This window comes from Scyliorhinus torazame, chromosome 1, assembly GCF_047496885.1.
Source record: "Scyliorhinus torazame isolate Kashiwa2021f chromosome 1, sScyTor2.1, whole genome shotgun sequence".
NCBI classification, from domain to species: domain Eukaryota; kingdom Metazoa; phylum Chordata; class Chondrichthyes; order Carcharhiniformes; family Scyliorhinidae; genus Scyliorhinus; species Scyliorhinus torazame.
In genome coordinates, this window is record NC_092707.1 from 210,602,905 (window position 1) to 210,617,768 (window position 14,864).

Genomic DNA, 14,864 nt, shown 5'->3' on the forward strand with positions numbered 1-14,864 from the left:
AATTCAGACCAACACATGCAGCCCAGGGGGTGGGTAGCTGGTGGCCTCAGTGGTCAGGGCACCTGGCCATAGAGGCCGGTATGGTGCCTGCATGTGCAGCAGGGTGGGGGTCGGCCAGCCTCCTGGTGCTGGTGGGGGGGTGGTTACAGGTGTGTGGGATGGGGTTGGTGCCGGGGCACACTGCTCTGGTCGCCCTGAGGAGGTTGTGCAGTTTTTTCCAGTACTGCTGGTCCGTCCAGATGGTGTTGCCCACGTCGCTCACGGCCTCTGCCACCTGCACCCAGGCACAACAAATGGCGGCAGCGGGCAGCCTCATCATGGGGATGGAACTCGGGAGTGCTGGTGGCCACCGTCGCCGCCCCATGGGACGGTCCCTTGTTGGCAATCAGTCCCCCTCCTCTCAGTCGGTGCCCAAAGGGTCTGGGGTTCACCTCGGGATGAAGGGGCAGCTGGTTCGGGCTCCGGCTCCCTCTGCATCATCTGGCTCTGTCAGCCCTGGTGGTTCCCCATAGTCCGCACCATTGTGTTGACACCCTCGGCGATGCTCCTCAAATACTGGGACACATCCCCCAGTGACTGGGCCATGCTCTGCAGTGCCTCAGCCATGGCCATCTGCAACTGGGACAAGTTCCGCAGCGCCTCGGCCGTTCCCATCTGAGAGCAGGACATGTCCCGCAGAACCTCATCAAGGTCAGCCTGGTACTGGGTGGCATCCCCCAGTGAGGCACACATACTGCCGAGACCCTAAGCCATGGCCGACACCGACTGAGCGACGCCTTCGACACCTTCACTCATGGTGCCGACATCGTGCACCAGGCTCTTCACTGCAGTCAACAGTGTTGGCCTCGGTGCCACGCATTGCCGACGTCATCCCCCACGCCCGTAGCCTTTGGGACTCCTCCAATTGGCTATGGAACTGCTGGAGTGACACTGACATCTCCCTCTGAATGTCCAGGTTGCTCCTTATGGTCCCCATTAGCTCCGGGTAACTCTGTTCCAGAGGCTCAGCATCAGCCTGGGACACAGTTGAGACCTGGGATCCGGCATACCTCCGACTGCTGTTCCGCCTGGGGGTTCCTGCCTCCACCGGGTGTATATCAGCAGCAGTGTGACACTCAGATTGTGTCCCAGAAGCCTGTCCACTTATATTTCCCACCGAGGTGTATGTATCAGCGTTGGTGGAAGGTGGGGATGACAGCTGTGCCGTGCCAGTTGCATCCTTGGAGCTCTCCTCCAAGGTGTGCTCCTTGCAGCCTGGAGAGGGGGCTGCCCAGGATGGGCCAGCGCATTTGGTTGGAGGACCTGTGGGAGAATGGACATGTGGTCAGTGAGTGGGATGGGTCAGTCAGTGAGGCAATCACTCCTCACATTTGACAGGTCCTCCGGGTGAAGCCTGGTGGTCCCTCACGTCTGCAGCATCTCCCAGTGTCCGCGTTGGTAACCTCCTCATATGACAGCCCCTGATTTGGAAATATATTGCTGTTCCTTCTCTGATGCTAGGTCAAAATCTAGGGACCGGTTTAGCACAGTGGGCTAAATAGCTGGCTTGCAATGCAGAACAATTCCAGCAGCGCGGGTTCAATTCCCGTACCGACCTCCCCGAACAGGCGCCGGAATGTGGCTCGGGGCTTTTCATAGTAACTTCATTGAAGCCTACTTGTGACAATAAGCGATTATTATTATTAAAATCCTGGAACTCCCTCCTTAACAGCAGTCGCTGAATATCCACCTCTCTCAATTTACCCCCATTTAAATAATAATCTGCCTTCCTATTTTTGCTGCCGAAGTGGATAACCTCACATTTATCTACATTATACTGCGGCTGTCATGCATATATGCCCACTCACTCAGCCTGTCCAAATCCCGCTGAAGAATCTCTGCATCCTCCTCGCAGTTCACCCTCCCACCCAACTTTGTATCATCTGCAAATTTGGAAATAATATTTAGTTCCCTCGTCCAAATCATTAATATACAATATGAACAGTTGGGATCCTAGCACAGATCCCTGAAGTACCCCACTAGTCCCTGCCTGCCAATCGGAAAAAGACCCATTTATTCCAACTCTTTGCTTCCAGGGCTGCTCTCTGAATCGAACCACAGCAACTTGACTAAAACAAGGCCCCAGGCCTGGAAATGATTTTGTAACAAACATATTCAGGGTTGTTTTAACACTGGGAGATGGCATAACATAGACGATATGAATTGGCACACATCACTTGAAATAAAGAATAAAGTAAAAATGAATGGAACTGAGTTTCCTGTATCCGTGCTGTCTCTGCACAAGGCTCCAGTCAGCAGGAGCCATAGGCAGCACCTTCAAACCCACAACTACTACCAGCTAGAAGGATAAGAGCAGCAGGTCAAAATCCTGGAGCTTCCTCCTTAACAGCACTGTGGGTGTACCGACACCACATGGACTGCAGTGATTCAAGAAGGCAGCTCATCACCACCATCTTCTCAATTAGAGATGGACAATAAATGCTGGCCGAGCCAGCACCACCCATATCCCGTAAATGAAAGAAAGATGTCTTCAGACTGCCTGGGGTTTGGACGCCAAGTGGAACTGATTCATTGCTGGAGGCCAGAAAGGTGCAGATGTATTCACAGCAGATTGGAAATATTCAGAGTGCTGAATACTCAGGGCCAGATGCCAAGCAATCCTTTATCAGGAGTAAAGCTCTGATTAACAGAGATGGAACTCGCCATAACAATTCTTATTGAAGACAGTGCCAAGGAGCAGGGCCGGGATTCTCCGATCCCGCGTCGGGTCGGAGAATCGCCGGGGGGTGCGCAAATCCCACCACGCCACTTCGATGCCGGGCCACCGATTCTACGCCGACTGAAGAATCGCTGCAAATCGCATCGGGGGCCGTTGAAAGTGCCCCCCCCCCCCCCGCGAGTCCCGCCGGCATCATTTGCATCTGGTCCTACCTGGCGGGACCTCGGCGTTCTGGCTGTGGAGGCCGTCCTAGTAGGGGGGGGGGAGCCGACTCCGGGGGTTGGGGGGGCCTCCATGTTGGCCAGGCCCGCGATCGGGGGCAACTGATTGGCGGGCGGGCTTTCTGGGGGGGGTCCTATGTTTCTCCACGCGGTGCCCCTGTAGGGCATATTGCCCGGGGGCTGGCGCGGAGACGGCCGTGACGTGTGCATGCGTGGACACGCGCCGGCCGTGGCACGCATGTGCGGACCCATGCCGGGCCAGCGTTCGGCGCCCGAGCAGCGCACAGCACTCCGGTGGCATTCTAGCCCCCTAAGGGGTGAATGCCTGGGCCTGGAGGCTTGGTGACGCCGGCGTCGCTCGCGCCGGTTTTGACGCCAGCGTCAACACTTGGCTGGGATTTCGGAGAATCCCGGCCTAGAATGCTGTCACATTTCAACATCACCAAAGAAGGAAAAATCAACCAATTCCAAAGACCAAGCTCTTTCAAAATTCTTTTTAATGCTCTTTAATACAGGGGTCACAAGGAACTCCCTGACCTCCAACAGCTGATGATTAGAAATTACAATAACACATGACTGTGATGACACATTTCAACAAACAATTCTCGACAACATGTCCCCATTTCATGGCGACACCTTGGCAAGTGGAGACCAGAGGAGGGAGAGCTGTGAGGCACATCAAAGGCAGAGAGGATAGTAGTGGGGCAGGAGGTGGGAGGCAGAACTTGTACAGTCAGGAAGTCCCGCTTCCATTAGCCGTCTGACTGTGCGATGAACCAGCAATTTCCTGTACCGGCAGGTACTGGCATACGGATATCGAAATGAGAAACCAATAATGAGTAGGGGGCACACCCAGGAGCTGGGACAGACATTGAGAGAGCATGGAGCAAGACAATAGTCAACATTTCTAATTTGAGACTCACTATGCACTATGGCTCATGAACCAAATTACTTTACTTTATTTCAGTGAGAGATGGAGAATTAGCATTTATTTCAGAGAAATTTTAAAGGAAGGAATGAAGTTCCTCAGCTCGAGGTGAAGGATGAACAGATAAGCAACTTGACTCCACTTAGTACTCCTCACTTGAAAATGAAAATCGTTTATTGTCACAAGTAGGCTTCAAATGAAGTTACTGTGAAAAGCCCCTAGTCGCCACATTCCGGCGCCTGTTCGGGGAGGCTGGTACAGGAAGTGAACCGTGCTGTTGGCCTGCTTTCAAAGCCAGCGATTTAGCCCTGTGCTAAACCAGCCACATCTTACTTGATGAAGAATCGTTCAGCTCACTAAGGAGTGTCGGAGAACGGATCAATTCCTGGCACATTGTGGGTATTTAACCCTTGCTCTTCCACAACTGTAGTAATCCATTTGGCTGCTGGATTTACTTTCCATTATCTTAAATGAGGAGTAATATTGCCTGATCAATCCGATCGTGAGAATTTTTGACTGGAACGGTAAGGTTGAAATTATTTCTACACCATCTCCATCAAACACTCCCAGGAAGGTGCAGCACAGGGTTAGATTCAGAGTAAAGCTCCCTCTGCACTGCCCACATCAAATACTCCAAGAACAGGTACAGCATGAGCTTAGATACAGAGTAAAGCTCATTCTATACTTCCCCATCAAACACTGCCAGGATAGGTACAGCCTGGGGTTACATACAGAGTCAAAATGTTTTTATTAACTCCATAGTAGCCTCTACTTTTCATAATATGTTTAAAATATTTCAATTGGGTCCCCATGGGGTTGTTGTGAGCCTGATATAAAACTGCTGCTCACCCCTTTCTGCATTGTTCAGTTTCACTTGTGTACCCACCATTTGCCCTGTTAACCTCTAGCACCCACCGTTATTGTTGCGGATTGTAGGGGTGTATTTGGCTGTGGCCTCCTGCCCCTGGTTTACCGTCCTCTCCATATGCCAAGGTGTCAATCCTGCAGCTCAGGAGAATATCTTTCACTGCACCGTTGTAATATCTCCACCTTTCTGATAAGTTTTCTTCATTTGAATTTGTGAGTATTCTGGGTCACTCTGTGCAGTTGATATAAACAGGAACTTCAGGTTCAAACGCTGCTTAATATGCAAATTTGATTGCCCATTGGAGTCTCACAAACACGGAGTTGTTGAGCAATATGTGCAGCTCATGTCCCTCATCTGGATCTCACCATTAATATGACCAATGGCAGTGCCCCAAATAGTTTTAGGACTGTCCTCGCCGTTCCAGAAATTAAAGATTTATCTCGCCAGCAATTTTTTCATTTTCTTTGACTGCTTGTATTTTTGAAATATTATAAAAATATTGGAGAAGGGAACAAGGTAGCTTGGCTGAGAATATATCCAATCAGATATGGAAGAGGCTATGTACTTTCCAATTGCTCAGGGGAAAGTGTGATCTGCTGTGACGATTGTCTTGTCGAGCAGCTGGGGTTGAGAGGGTGGGGGTTGGGCTGTGGGAGGTCATGTGATGAAATGTTTCGAAATATGTCCAACCAGAGTTAGCAATTCTAAGCTTCAACTGGTTCCCCATGTCTGAAAAGGCCGAGGGGCAGACTCTGTCTTTCCCAGGGATTTCCATAATGCATCTTTTAATGGCATTGGAAAGGTTACTGGGACATAATCATGATGAGTAAACATTGGGTCTATTGCCGTGGGCTGGAGAGACTCAGAAACCTTTGCAAACACCATTTAAATAGGACATAAATCATTGTTTGGGCCTACTTTCAAAGGCTGCTCGCGTGATTCTTTCAATAGAGGAATAACAGAGGAAACGAAAATCAGACATTTCAACCACCCCTGCTAAAAAACGCAAATGAAGAAAAGTCTTTATTAATTCATCCAATGAGGTGGTCCTTTCGAATTCTTGGCATTATAAGGCTCGGGTACCCTCATGATGCAGTCAGAAGGTGCACAGCGACCATTTTTCCCCGATGTTCCTTGAAGTCCTGGTGGGCCTGGAACACCTGGCACACCCTGTTGGCCGGCTGGGCCCGGTGGGCCAATTTTACCATATCCTGGAAGACCTGGTGGACCTAAGAGTGAAAGGTAAGGTATTGGAAACCATAAAACAGGGAGATGCCCATCAACATCATGAATGCTTGAGCTTAACAGGCCGATTAAACAGAAAGAAAAGCACCAACCACTTATGATGTAAAACCAAAGAGTTCTAGCTTGACAGCAACGAAGAGGCTAACTACCCTCATCACTGATACCATAAACCGAGAAGGTAAACCACAGGGTCATGGTGGAATTTACTGGATTGAGGCCTGAAGACCAGCCTGTGGTGACTGCCAGTGAGGTGATTGCGAGGGAGATTAATGGTTGCTGAGAGTGGGGGCCCTGAGATGGAAGCAGCCCAGATTAACTTTGAAGGAGTTCGCGAAGCATTCCAAATCCTCGGGAACTGGCAAAATTAATTTCACATTTGCCTTTCCGGCCTCCTTTCTTCCACCCCCTGGATCCAGTACAGCTGGTGAAAGGTTGTTGGCCGGGTTATACCTAAAATGGCAATAAGGGTCCTTTCATAGCGTCTCAATGTCCCCTTTAGATAGGAACATGTCGGCTGAAACTGGCAAACACTTTGGATAGCCAGGGGGATGCATCTTTCAAAATGGCATCAACTGCACTGCTGGTTTTGGAAACTCTGTTGGAGGCCGTTAGCATCCAATTATCATCAGGCGAGGCTGGTGGATTTGTTAGTGACTATTTTCTCTTAAAGGTTCGACTCCAAAGGCAGAAACATTTCTCCATGTTTATTCTATTGAGTGCATTGATAATTTTACAAAACCTCTAACAGATCACCTCTCACTCTTTGCTATTCTGAAGTCCCAGTTTGTTTAATCTTTCCTGAGAGTTTTAACCTTTTAGTTTGGTACCATCCTTGTAAATTGTTTCTGCACCTCCTGGTTTCTCAAATCCTTTTTTATAATACGTAATATTCTGCAAGGGATCCTTTGAGGCCTTCCATGAAAGGCACTATGCAAATGTGAGTCTTCTTAGTTTTGAAAGATCAAAATGGTTTACTGTTCTCCAATTCTGGTCGAACTAACAGTCTAAATAAGTTTAATATAACTTTGGGGCAGTAGCACTATTGCCTCACGGTGCTGAGGACCTGGGTTCGATCCCGGCCCTGGGTCACTGTCCGTGTGGAGTTTGCACATTCTCCCCGTGTCTGCGTGGGTCTCACCCCCACAACCCAAAGGTGTGCAGGGTAGGTGGATTGGCCATGCTAAATGGCCCTTTAATTGGAAAAAATAATAATTGGGTGCTCTAAATTTCTCTTCAAAATAACTTCACTGCCTTTCAATTCTATCCCTTGAGAAATAAACCCCAATACATTGTCTACATTTTAATGGTCTTGTTCACCTATATTGCTACATTTGGGGGTCGGTTAGCACAGTTGGCTGGCCGGCTGGTTCGAGGGCAACAGCGCGGGTTCACTTCTCGAACCAGCAAGGTCATTCATGAGAACCACCTTCTCAACCTTGCCCATTACCTGAGGTATGGTGACCATCAGGTTAAATCACCCTCAGTCAGCTCTCTGCCCAAAGGGGAAACACCTAGGTTCATTTGGGACAATGGTTGCATTTCTATTTATTGCTACTTTTAATGAATTGTAATTCTGAAGCTCAAGTTCCTTCTGCTCCTCTAGCCCACTGATAAACTCATTTTCATGGAGTATGTGATCTCCTTATTTATTTTCCCGAAACTGAATCATCTCAAACTTTTCTGGATATGTATTAACTCACCTGAAGGTCCAGGTGTACCAGGATCACCCAAACGGCCAATGCCATTTTCACCTCGGTCTCCCTTAGGACCACTAGGGCCTGTTTAAACCAAGACAAGGATATGTCAACAATACCAAGAAAAACAATACATTCAAGTTCACTGTTTGTCAGAAATTAATCAGTTCTTAAAAGTTACTGGAAGCATATAGAGCATAGGGATAGATAGAGTAAAGCTACCTCTACACAGTCTCCATCAAACACTCACAGGACAGTGTGGTAGTCGGTATTAGGGGTATTACGGTACCTAGATTGAGGGTGTAAGATCATTGGTGTGGGGGGTACCTGAGACAGGAAGATGATTGGTGAAGCCTGCCTGCTGGTTCCGCCCAGTAAGGCGGAGTATAAGAGTCTGTGTCTCCCTAGCAGCTGCATTCTGTACCTGCGCTGCTGGGGGAAACATCTAGTCTAATAAAGCCTTCAATTGTCATCCAATCTCGCTTCTGGAGTCATTGATCGAGTATCAATTTATTGGACTAGATTTTAAAGAATGGAGCTCCGAATCAAGCCGGAGTGTCTGCAACTCAGCCCCCACGAGGCAAACTCAGCGGCAAACCTTCAAACACTGGTTGGCGTGCTTCAAAGGGTACCTCAGGACGACCACGACTGCACCCACGGAGGACCAGAAACTGCAAGTTCTCCACTCGAGGGTGAGCCCAGAGATCTACACCCTCATCTAGGATGCGAACGATTTCGAGGCCGCGATGGCCCTGTTGAAAGGACACTACATTCGCCCAGTAAACCAGGTTTATGCCCAACACCTGCTAGCGACAAGGCGACAAATCCTGGGGAAATTGCTGGATGAATTCTACTGCGCGCTCCTGGTACTACGTAGGAACTGTGACTACCCGCAAGTTTCAGCCAGCGACCACACAGAACTTTTAATACGGGACACATTCGTTGCAGGTATGCTGTCCTCCCAAATCCGTCAGCGGCTGCTGGAGAAAGAGACACTAGGCTTCAAGGAGGCACGGGCCCTTGCTAGCTCCCTGGAAGTGGCCTCCAGAAAGGCCCGCGCGTACGTCCCCGACCGCGTGGAACCCCTTGGGCAGCGGGGAACCCACCCGCGGCCGACCCCGATGCATCCTCCATCCCCCCACAAGCTTGTGCCGCACGGCTACCAGGCAACCCCGGGGGGCCCCGCTGTTTTTTTTGCGGGCAAGCCAAGTACCCCCGGCAACGCTGCCTGGCCCGCTCCTCCACCTGCAAAGGTTGTGGCAAAAAGGGCCATGTCGTGGCGGTATGCCAGGCCCGGGCGGTCGCCGCTGTCATCGGGGGCGATCCGGGGCTCCCACCACAACTCTCTCCAAGGGCCACGTGCGCGGGTGCTGCCATCTTCATTTTCCCGAGCCATGTGCGGGTCCCGGGCTCCGCCATCTTGTTCCCCAGGGACCACGTGCGATGCGTGGGCGGCGCCATCTTGCCCACCCCCAGCCATGTGTGACCCGTGGGCGCCGCCATCTTGGCTGGAGTCTCAGGACCCCGATTCGGATGACCAGATACCACCCGAGGAAAATCTTCAACTTTTACCACGACTCGCCTCGGTGACCCTGGACCCGTCTCGGCCCCGAGCACTCTCGACCGCGACGACGACCGTGCTCATCAACGGGCACAAAACATCCTGTCTGATCGACTCCGGGAGCACAGTGAGCTTCATACACCTCAACACGGTAAGGCGCTGTTCTCTTCCCATACACCCAGTTAACCAAAGAATCTCCCTGGTCTCCGGGTCTCACTCTGTAAAGATCAAGGGGTTCTGCGTAGCGAACCTCACGGTCCAGGGAAGAGAATTAAAAAATTTCCGACTCTACGTCCTCCTTCACCTCTGCGCTGCCACGCTCCTGGGATTGGACGTCCAATGCAACCTCCAGAGCTTAACCTTTAAATTCAGCGGCACTATACCCCCCTCATTGTCTGCAGCCTCGCGATCCTCAAGGTCGACCCGCCTTCCCTTTTTGCGAACCTCACCCCGGATTGCAAACCCGTCACCACTAGGAGCAGACGGTACAGTGCCCAGGACCGGACCTTCATTAGGTCGGAAGTCCAGCGACTACTGAAGGAAGGTATTATCGCGGCTAGCAACAGACCCTGGAGAGCTCAAGTAGTGGTTGTAAAGACCGGGGAGAAGCACAGGATGGTCATCGATTATAGTCAGACCATCAACAGGCGTACGCAACTCAACGCGTATCCTCTCCCCTGCATATCTGATTTGGTCAATCAGATTGCACAATACAAGGTCTTTTCCACGGTGGACCTCAAATCCACCTACCACCAGCTCCCCATCCGCCCAGGCGACCGCAAGTACACTGCATTCGAAGCAGATGGGTGGCTCTACCACTTCCTAAGTGTTCCCTTCGGTGTCACAAATGGAGTCTTGGTCTTCCAATGGGAGATGGACCAAATGGTTGACCGGTACGGTTTGCGGGCCACATTTCCGTAGCTCGGCAACGTCACCATCTGCGGCCACAACCAGCAGGACCAAGACACCAACCTCCGCAAATTCCTCCATACCGCAAAAACCCTTAACTTAACCTACAACAAGGACAAATGTGTGATCAGCACCGACCGTCGAGCCATCCTCGGCTACGTAGTGCATGATGGAGTCATAGGCCCAGATCCCAAACGCATGCGCCCACTCATGGAGTTTCCCTTCCCCCACTGCTCCAAGGCCCTGAAACGATGCCTGGGATTTTTTTCATATTACGCCCAGTGGGTCCCCAATTATGCGAACAAGGCCCGCCCACTAATCCAATGCTCGGTTTTCCCCCTGTCGGCACCCCCGCCAGACTCTTTTTTTTTTAACAGGGGTGAATGTGGTAGTTGGTATTAGGGGTATTACGGTACCTAGGTTGAGACTGTAAGATCATTGGTGTGGGAGGTACCTGAGGCATGAAGATGATTGGTGAAGCCTGCCTGCTGGTTCCGCCCAGTAAGGCGGAGTATAAGAGTCTGTATCTCCCTAGCAGCTGCATTCTGTACCTGCCCTGCTGGGGGAAACATCTAGTCTAATAAAGCCTTCAATTGTCATCCAATCTCGCTTCTGGTGTCATTGATCGAGCATCAGACAGGTACAGTACGGGGTTAGACACAGAGTAAACACCCTCTGCACTGTCCCCATTAATACACTCCCAAGACAGGAACAGCACAGGGTTAGATACAGAATACAGGGGCAGCACAGTAGCACAGGTGGATAGCACTGTGGCTTCACAGCGCCAGGGTCCTAGGTTTGATTCCCTGCTGGAACACTGTCTGTGAGGAGTCCGTACCTTCTCCCCGTGTCTGCGTGGGTTTCCTCCGGGTGCTCCGGTTTCCTCCCACAGTCCAAAGACATGCAGGTTATGTGGATTGGCCATGACAAATTGCCCTTAGTGTCCAAAACGGTTAGCAGGGAGTTACGGGGTAGGGTGGAAGTGAGGGCATAAGTGGGTTGGTGCAGACTCAATGGGCCGAATGGCCTCCTTCAGCACTGCATGTTCTATGTTCTTGTTCTAAACACCAATTACATTGTCCCCATTAATATACTCCCAGGACAGGTACAGCAAGGGGTTAGATACAGAGTAAATGCCCACCACACTGTTCCCATTACTACACTCCCTGGACAGGTACAGCACGGGGTTAGAGACAGAGTAAAGCTCCCTCTATACAGTCCTCATCAAACACTCCCAGGACAGATGCAGCATGAGGGGAGATACAGAGTAAAGCTCCCTCTCTCACACAAGAGGCAGCATGGTGGCAGAGAGGTTAGCACTGCTGCCCCACTGCTTCAGGGACCCGGGTTTAATTCCGGCCTTTGGTGACTGTGTGGAGTTTGCATGCTCTCCTCCGGGTGCCCAGTTTCGTCCAACAGTCCAGATGGGTGCAGCGCGGGGTTCGATACAGAGTAAAGCTCCGATAACACTGTCTCCATCAAACATTCCCAGGACAGGTACAGCATGGGGTTAGATACAGAGTAAATCTTCCTCTACACTGTCCCCATCAAACACTCCCAGGACAGGTACAGCATGGGGTTAGATACAGAGTAAATCTCCCTCTACACTGTCCCCATCAAACACTCCCAGGACAGGTACAGCATGGGGTTAGACACAGAGTAAATCTCCCTCTACACTGTCCCCATCAAACACTCCCAGGACAGGTCCAGCATGGGGTTAGATACAGAGTAAATCTCCCTCTACACTGTCCCCATCAAACACTCCCAGGACAGGTACAGCATGGGGTTAGATACAGAGTAAAGCTCCATCTACACTGTCCCCATCAAACACTCCCAGGACAGGTGGGGCACAGGGTTAGATACAGAGTGAAGCTCCGTCTACACTGTCCCATCAAACACTCCCCGGACAGGTACAGCATGGTTTAGATTCAGAGTAAAGCTCCGTCTACACTGTCCCCATTAAACACTCCCAGGACAGGTACAGCATGGGGACAGATACAGCACGGGGTTAGATACAGAGTGAAGCTCCCACTATATTGTTCCATGAAACACTCCCAGGACAGGTGCAGCACGCAGTTAGATACAGAGTAAAGCTCCCTCTACACTGTCCCATCAAACACTCCCAGGACAGGTACAGCATGGGGTTAGATACAGAGTAACACTCCCTCTACACTGTCACCATCAAACTCTCCCAGGACAGGTACAGCGTGGGGTCAGATGCAGAGTAAAGCTCCCTCTCCACTTTCCCCATCAAACACTCCCAGGACAGGTACAGCATGGGGACAGATACAGCACGGGGTTAGATACAGAGTGAAGCTCCCACTATATTGTTCCATGAAACACTCCCAGGACAGGTAAAGCATGAGGTGAGATAGAGAGTGTAGCCCCCTTTCTCACACAAGAGGCGGCACGGTGGCAGAGTGGTTCGCACTGCTGCCCCAGAGCTTCAGGGACCCGGGTTCAATTCTGGCCTTAGGTGACTGTGTGCAGTTTGCATAACACAATAAGACCATAAGACATAAGAGCAGAATAGGCCACAGGGCCATCGAGTCTGCTCTGCCATTAAATCATGGCTGATATTTTTCTCATCCCCATTCTCCTGCCTTCTCCCCATAACCCCATATCCCTTATTAATCAAGAAACTATTTAATTCTGCCTTAAAGACACTCAGTGAATTGGCCTCCACAGTCTTCTGCGGAAAAGTGTTCCACAGATTCACCACCCTCTGGCTGAAGAATTTCCTCCTCATCTCTGTTTTGAAGGATCGTCCCTTTAGTCTGAAATTGTGTCCTCTGCTTCTAGTTTTTCCTACGAGTGGAAACATCCCCTCCACATCCACTCTATCCAGGCCCCTGCAAGTATCAATAAGATTCCCCCTTATCCTTCTAAACTCCAACGAGTACAGACCCAGAGTCCTCAACCGTTCCTCAGACAACAAGCTCTTCATTCCAAGGAACATTCTTTTGAACCTCCTATGGACCCTTTTCAAGGCCAGCACATCCTTCCAAAACTGTTCACAATACTCCAAATGGGGTCTGACCAGAGCCTTATATAGCCTCAGAAGTACATCCCTGGTCTTGTATGTGGTCCCTCTCAGCATGAATGCTAACATTGCATTTGCCTTCCAAACTGCCGACTGAACCTGCACGTTAACCTTAAGAGAATCGTGAACAAGAACTCCCAAGTCCCTCTGTGCTTCTGATTTCCTAAGCATTTTCCCCATTTAGAAACTAGTCTATGCCTAAATTCCTCCTTCCAAAGTGCATAACCTCACACTTTTCCACATTGTATTCCATCTGCCATTTCTTTGCCCACTCTCCCAGTCTGTCTAATTCCTTTTACAGCCCTCCTGCTTCCACAATACTACCTGTCCCTCTACAGATCTTTGTATCATCTGCAAACTTAGCAACAGTGCCTTCAGTTCCTTCCTCCAGATCATTTATGTATATTGTGAAAAGTTGTGGTCCCAGCACCGACCCCTGAGGCACATCTCTAGTCACCAGCTGCCATCATGAAAAATACCCCTTTATCACCACTCTCTGCCTTTTGCCAGTCAGCCAATCCTCTATCCATGCCAGGATCTTACCCTTAACACCATGGGCTCTTAACTTATTTAACAATCTCCAATGCGGTATCTTGTCAAAGACCTTCTGGAAATCTAAATAAATCACATCCACTGGTTCTTCTTCATCTAATTTCCTTCTTACCTCTTCAAAGAACTCTAATAGATTTGTCAGACATGACCTCCCCTTGACGAAGCCGTGCTGACTCAGTCCTATTTTATCATGCAGTTCCAAGTACTCCGCGATCTCATCTTTAATAATGGACACTAACATCTTACCAATGACAGAAGTCAGGCTAACCGGCCTATAATTTCCCGTCTTCTGCCCCCTCCTTTCTTAAACAGTGGTGTTACATTATTCACTTTCCAGTCCTCTGGGTCCCTCCCTGCCTCCAGTGATTCCTGAAAGATCATCACCAATGCCTCCGCAATCTTTGTAGTCCATCAGGTCCAGGTGATTTATCCACCTTCAGACCTTTCAGTTTCCCCAGAATCTTCTCCTTAGTGATGGTCACTGCACTCACCTCTGCCCCCTGGTTCTCCTGGAGCTCTGGCATCCCACTGCTGTCTTCCACCATGACGATTGACGCAAAGTAACTATTCAGTTCGTCTGCCGTTACTTTGTTTCCTATTATTACTTCTCCAGCCACATTTTCCAGTGTCCAATGTCTATTTTTGCTTCTACATAGATACATAGAAGATAGGAGCAGGAGGAGGCCTTTTGACCCTTCGAGCCTGCTCCGCCATTCATCACGATCATGGCTGATCATCCAACTCAATAACCTAATCCAGCTTTCTCCCCATAGCCTTTGATCCCATTCTCCCCAAGTGCTATATCCAGCCGCCTTTTGAATACATTCAAAGTTTGAGCATCAACTACTTCCTGTGGTAATGAATTCCACATCTCACCACTCTTTCTGTGAAGAAGTATCTCCTTATCTCTGTCCAAAATGGTTTTCCCTGAATCCTCAGGCTGTGACCCCTGGTTCTGGACACACCCATCATTGGTAACATCTTCCCTGCATCTACCCTGTCTAGTCCTGTTAGAATTTTATAAGTCTCTATGAGATCCCCCTTCATTCTTCTGAACTCCAGCGAGAACAATCCCAACCTAGTCAATCTCTCCTCATATGACAGTCCCGCCATCCCTGGACTCA

General features: G+C 50.0%; 1 protein-coding gene across 6 annotated transcripts in view; it reads right to left on the reverse strand.

Moving 5' to 3' along the window:
• Positions 1–3,419: 3,419 nt before the first annotated feature.
• The window catches only part of col16a1 (collagen, type XVI, alpha 1), a 779,331-nt gene continuing 767,886 nt past the window's right edge, over positions 3,420–14,864 (reverse strand). For all 6 annotated transcript variants that reach the window (XM_072502210.1, XM_072502224.1, XM_072502220.1 and 3 more), the window contains 2 exons: positions 7,682–7,759; positions 3,420–5,965 (listed from right to left, as the gene is read on the reverse strand). In XM_072502210.1, coding sequence (XP_072358311.1) covers positions 5,763–5,965; positions 7,682–7,759 — 281 coding nt within the window. In that variant the 3' untranslated portion in view covers positions 3,420–5,762. The remainder of the gene's footprint in view (positions 5,966–7,681; positions 7,760–14,864) is intronic.